Consider the following 6,248-nt stretch of genomic DNA (forward strand, 5'->3'; position numbering starts at 1 on the left):
TTAGTCTGCTTATTACATTTGTGTGGGTGTGTGTAACAGCGTTACTCTTTATCTCTTTGAAAGCCAAGTGCCGACACTAGTTGTAGCCCATTCCTCTCTTGCCAAGAGACTTAGTATCCATTAGCTGTTTGAGACATGCTGAAAATGTGGTCCCTGTATGAAAACACGAGACAAACTTTAATACTGTTGTGATTATTACCTAGCTTATAAATTGTTCCGTATGTGTAGTTTAATTGTCCCTGTGGATCGCGATGGTCCCATGGCATGTTGAAATGTCCATGAGGATCGCGATGGTCCCATGGCATGTTCAAAATGTCCATGTGGATCTGGATGGTCCCATTGCATGTTGAAATGTCCATGTGGATCGCGATGGTCCCATGGCATGTTCAAAATGTCCATGTGGATCTGGATGGTCCCATTGCATGTTGAAATGTCCATGTGGATCTGGATGGTCCCATTGCATGTTGAAATGTCCATGTGGATCTGGATGGTCCCATGGCATGTTGAAATGTCCATGTGGATCTGGATGGTCCCATGGCATGTTGAAATGTCCATGTGGATCTGGATGGTCCCATTGCATGTTGAAATGTCCATGTGGATCTGGATGGTCCCATTGCATGTTGAAATGTCCATGTGGATCTGGATGGTTCCATGGCATGTTGAAATGTCCATGTGGATCTGGATGGTCCCATTGCATGTTGAAATGTCCATGTGGATCTGGATGGTTCTGTGGCATGTTGAAATGTCCATGTGGATCTGGATGGTTCTGTGGCATGTTGAAATGTCCATGTGGATCTGGATGGTTCTGTGGCATGTTCAAAATGTCCATGTGGATCTGGATGGTTCTGTGGCATGTTCAAATAAGATCGAATCTAGTTATATAACTATATAACCTTGCACTTAAGAAGTTTTTCTATACGTCTGCTACATTTTGTTACATTTGACCTGCGCTGAAGTAACATAGTTAGAAAGTCTGTTACCATTACTCTCCATTGTCTGTAGGCAAGAAGTCGAACATTCCCGCTAAACTGAGTACTAACACTCTTTTACTAATGACAGCAGACACAAAAATGTTAGAAGGTCAAGGTCCCACAGCCCTTTTGTGCAAATGCACTAATACCCAGAATGCCCCAGAGCAATACTTGGCGAGCTTCTTATTTATTTAGTTACGTAAAACATACAAGAAGAACAACTCGGTGTTGCAAGGAATTATGTGTGTTCAGGTTTATTTCCCCTGACCATTCGATTGATTTCGCTGTAATTTTATTGTAGAAATCCTAGTAAAGGGCGCTAATATGGCTTTTTTTTTCTTTTGCAAAGTAATTCTCTCCCCTTGTTTTGTTAAATTAAATTTTGTCTTAGAAACACGGCGAAGGTCTAAGCTGATTGAAAGGAAGAGGAGAGAGTGAGTAGGAATTGGAGAGAGGAGGATATGGTAGAGGCAGAGAAAGGAAGTAGAAATGGAGAGCAGAAAACGTAAAAAGATAAAAAATAGAGAGAAAGAGAGAGAGAGAGAAAAAAAAAGAAAAAGAGAGAGAGAGAGAGAAAGAAAGAGATACCGACAAATGTATTATCCAGTGCACACCTTATTTGACTGACAGCAAAGCCTGCCATTTGACCAGAAAGTTCTCTGAAATCATTGTGATAAATTCTTATGCAAACTAGGTCATTTTAGATATATCATCAGATAGTACATAGATTTAGGTCACGTCACAATGTGCTGAATAAGCCTAGGGGGGAAGATATCGGCATAAAGCTGAAAAAACATTTCAACCTACTTGATCTGCCGATATGATACCCTGCCGTTGAGACTAAGTAACATATGTCTCAAGACTTGTCACTGAACTTATGGCGAGATCTAGACATTTCAAAGTTTAAAATGAAACTATAAAAGCTCTATCAGCCGCAGAGGTGGAGTAGATATGAACACCAAAGGGAAGATAACTAGTGAAGGTTGTTGCTCTGTTTGAAATATTGACAAAAACAGGGGCATTTAGTATCGTCCTACGACACACCATGAGTCAATGTAGTAAAATCGCAATATTTAGAAAGCCTCCATGAGAGAAGACTTAAAAGTGAAGTAGCAATTATACATAAAACACTGAACCATAATCTTCAAATACAAAAACAAAATTTAATAAAATACTCTGAAAGACACAAAGATACTCGATTACTTCTTGTCCCATATACTAGGACAAATGTGTACAAATACTCCTTCTTCCCTAGTGCTATTAGAGCTTGGGGTACATGACACGGGTCAGCCAGGAAAACCAGTGACTTGGCAGAATTGAAGTCATTGGTTAACATGCATGACTAGATGCATGACGCGTAGAACGTAATCATCTTCTATTTTGAAGTAACGTCTGTATTTTATAAGATAAGAAGATAGGTAATAGTTAATGTAGTCTTGGCGGATCAAAGACAGAACATATTGTATTGGCTACAAAGACATCCTGTTTCAATGTAGTCTTGAGGAGTCTCTGCGTTTTGCACCTCTGAGTGACACAAGCAAACAACTTTCTCAGTAATATAGTTTTGGTAGTAAAATCAGGCCGCATTTAAAGGTGACTAAAATGGGGGTAGGGGCTATCTTTAGTCTGGAGTACATAATCCCCTTACGCTCAGGAAAACAAAAACTGGGTGAGAGGCGTAACACTCAGGGATTGTTTGATAAGGCGTTGAGGAATGTCGCTGCTGTCTTGTGGGAGTACGTTCCACTGATCTGACAAGATTTGGTGCTACTTATGTTGATAGCACAGACACAGAGTCTCCCTGTTACAAAGTCAAACTTTACTGTTCTAATCTAAAGGTAAACAAACGCTACACATTCACGATGGACTCCGGTTCGAATCCTATGCGCTACCATCCCCTGCCGTCCTGCGAGAAGTTTGGGCTAACACATAACATTTATATGGACTGTGTCCCTCATCATTAACTCCATTTGGTTCCTTCCCACCCCCCGACCCCTCATCGCGACCTCGCCACTGCCAACAAGTCAAGTCATTTATACAAACGAATAGTTCTTAGCAGAAAGATAACGCGCGCTAACAAGCTCGCACTTAGTAAGACGTAATTATATAATTACCTGATCGATACCTTGACTAGCGCAGGGGGTGGGGGTAGGACGGAGGGTGGTACATAAAGAATTGCTTTTTATTGCACCCCGTGACTGAAGAAAATGCACAAATAGGCATCAAGGTTTAACTTAGGATTTAACTTAAGGGTTTAACTTGGCTCGGTCTGAGTGTTAAACTTTTTTTTATAGAAATATGAGAAGTTATGACGATGCTATTACCATGGTAACACTCGTCCAATTGAAGCTTTAAAACAATTTAAAACAATAAGTTTATAATTATGTCTGTAAACTCACTGTGTGTGTGTGTGAGATAGATATTTCATGCGATTCTAAGCAAGATTTATGTATCAATTCTACCAGGATAAGTTTATAAAACTAAAAAAAAAAAAGGGGGGGGGAACGACCTGAATTCGAGCTCATGGCTCAAGCCTTCTCAGGCTTCGCAAGCCAACACGGTAACCACTCTGCTAGCGGAGAGCCTATACATATGTAAGATTGTAGTTACCTTTTGTTTCTATAGTCTCGTCCTATGTTTCGTGTTCAGTTCACTAAAACTCAGACGAAGACTAAGGGGACTAATTTAGCACATACTACCACTTCAGTCAAGTACACATTCTTTCCCTTGTTTGAAATACCAAACAAAAGGAATAATTACCAAAAGTTAATTAACTAAAATTGATTCTTGTGTTGTCAGGTAAAACAAATAATTTAGCAACAGTTCAGCTTGATTCTAGATTAGGTGTGGGAGAAATAGCGCGTACAAACCTTCTACCAGACAGACAGAGATAATATAAGCTTTGTAATGATCAGTTTTATGCTACACAAGGCCCCACCCTTTTTCCTACACGAAATCCTCAAATTTATTTAATATAAAACTTTATTTTCCATTCCACACACTGTATAAAGGTCGTGGTGGTGAGGGGAAGGGGATACGTGGGAGGAGCTTACACTATGACCATTGTAAACTTGTGATATAGATGTATACATTCTTAGCCTACGATATAAAGATCGTTTGGCCTATTTCAAAATTTGGTAGTCTTTAATTTGTTTACAGTTTTATTGACCATGAAGTTCTTATGTTTCGCAAACAAAACTAAAATACAAGAAATAAATTTTAGATTTTTTTATACAATCAGATAAAAAAAAATTCCCCATTAATTCTGGATAAAAATATTTTTTAATTTCATGTCTATCAATTCTGCCGTTTACAGACCGCTATTAGTATTAACTGAGATAAAAGTCTATCACGTCTTTTCGTTTGAGATTAGCAAAGACGGGTAAGGGTGGGGTATGGGGGGGGGCAGTCCATCTTACGAGAATTCAAAGTCAAACATCTCACGAAGTTTCGTCCCTCCTCACACGGCCTCTATCCCCCCCCCCCCCCACCGGCGCTTCCCATCCTAAAGCTTCCCATCAAAAGAAGAGCGCGAGACAGATTTAGGGCCGCGCTATGATAGGTGCACGAGCGGCACTCATCCGTCTCTGATAGGATGTACAGATGTGGGGTCATTAAAGGCGTCCAGGATGGACAGGGCCGTCAGATGAGGTAGATTAAGTTTATCTGAGTTGACGTTTTCATATGACATTGAACTCTTGCTGCGGTACAGGCGGGTGTTGGAGAAAGAATAAATGTTCCGTTTTTTTTTTTGGTTAGGTTTCGTGTATGTGTGTTTTGTGTTTTTTTTTTGGTTAGGTTTCGTGTATGTGTGTTTTGTGTTTTTTTTTGCTGAAGAGGAGATTCAACTTTTTGGATAAAGCTGTTAGTTGAATTTACGATTCTCGCCTATAAAGCTAATGGGTCTACGTGAGTTGACAAGAACTAGCTGAGTGTCCTAGAGATTGTCTTCACGTTGGATGAGACGGTTACATTAGTCAAAAGTCAAGTTCAGTAGCAATACAAATTAGAATTTATGTTTATACTTTTGTGTACTTATGTTTTGTTCTAGAACGCCCCAAACTGTTTAGACCTGGAGATATTTTCCAACGACGTATTGTGAACCCAATCACCAAGTCGCTCAAGTTTCATTCAACACTCTTGGTAGTAGTTTTGTGGAACCCGTCGTATAGCCCGCAGGCCGTAGTTTGGACGACACTGCCATACCAATTGCACACAACTTTTTTTTTGTTTCTTAATGAAACACAGAAGACATCCAACAAAAATATAACAGATACTTGTCATTTACAGATACTTGTCATTTACAGATACTTGTCATTTACAGATACATGTCATTTACAGATACATGTCATTTACAGATACTTGTCATTTACAGATACTTGTCATCCGCAGATACTTGTCATTTACAGATTCTTGTCATTTACAGATTCTTGTCATTTACAGATACTTGTCATTTACAGATACTTGTCATTTACAAATACTTGTCATTTACAGATACATGTCATTTACAGATACATGTCATTTACAGATACTTGTCATTTACAAATACTTGTCATTTACAGATACTTGTCATCCGCAGATACTTGTCATTTACAGATACTTGTCATTTACAGATACTTGTCATTTACAGATACTTGTCGTCCGCAGATACTTGTCATTTACATATAGTTGTCATTTACAGATACTTGTCATTTACAGATACTTGTCATTTACAGATACTTGTCATTTACAGACACTTGTCATTTACAGATACTTGTCATTTACAGATACTTGTCATTTACAGATACTTGTAATTTACAGATACTTGTCGTTTACAGATACTTGTCATCTACAGATATTTATCATTTACAGATACTTGTCATTTACAGATACTTGTCATTTACAGATACTTGTCGTCCGCAGATACTTGTCATTTACAGATACTTGTCATTTACAGATACTTGTCATTTACAGATACTTGTCATTTACAAATACTTGTCATTTACAGATACTTGTCATTTACAAATACTTGTCATTTACAGATACTTGTCATTTACATATAGTTGTCATTTACAGATACTTGTCATTTACAGATACTTGTCATTTACAAATACTTGTCATTTACAGACACTTGTCATTTACAGATACTTGTCATTTACAGATACTTGTCATTTACAAATACTTGTAATTTACAGATAGTTGTCGTTTACAGATACTTGTCATCTACAGATATTTATCATTTACAGATACTTGTCATTTACAGATACTTGTCATTTACAGATACTTGTCGTCCGCAGA

The 6,248-nt window shown here is 38.3% G+C and overlaps 1 protein-coding gene across 1 annotated transcript; it reads right to left on the bottom strand.

Moving 5' to 3' along the window:
* Positions 1-307: 307 nt before the first annotated feature.
* LOC129926844 (uncharacterized histidine-rich protein DDB_G0274557-like) lies at positions 308-829 on the bottom strand. The gene has a single exon (XM_056033303.1). The coding sequence runs from the start codon at positions 827-829 to the stop codon at positions 308-310; it is 522 nt and encodes a 173-aa protein (XP_055889278.1).
* Positions 830-6,248: the final 5,419 nt, after the last annotated feature.

This window comes from Biomphalaria glabrata, chromosome 6, assembly GCF_947242115.1.
Source record: "Biomphalaria glabrata chromosome 6, xgBioGlab47.1, whole genome shotgun sequence".
Classification (NCBI taxonomy): domain Eukaryota; kingdom Metazoa; phylum Mollusca; class Gastropoda; family Planorbidae; genus Biomphalaria; species Biomphalaria glabrata.

What these genes read in the sequence shown, in the direction of transcription:
- LOC129926844 (XM_056033303.1), bottom strand. Translation starts at nt 829, where the DNA reads ATGGACATTTTGAACATGCCACAGAACCATCCAGATCCACATGGACAT.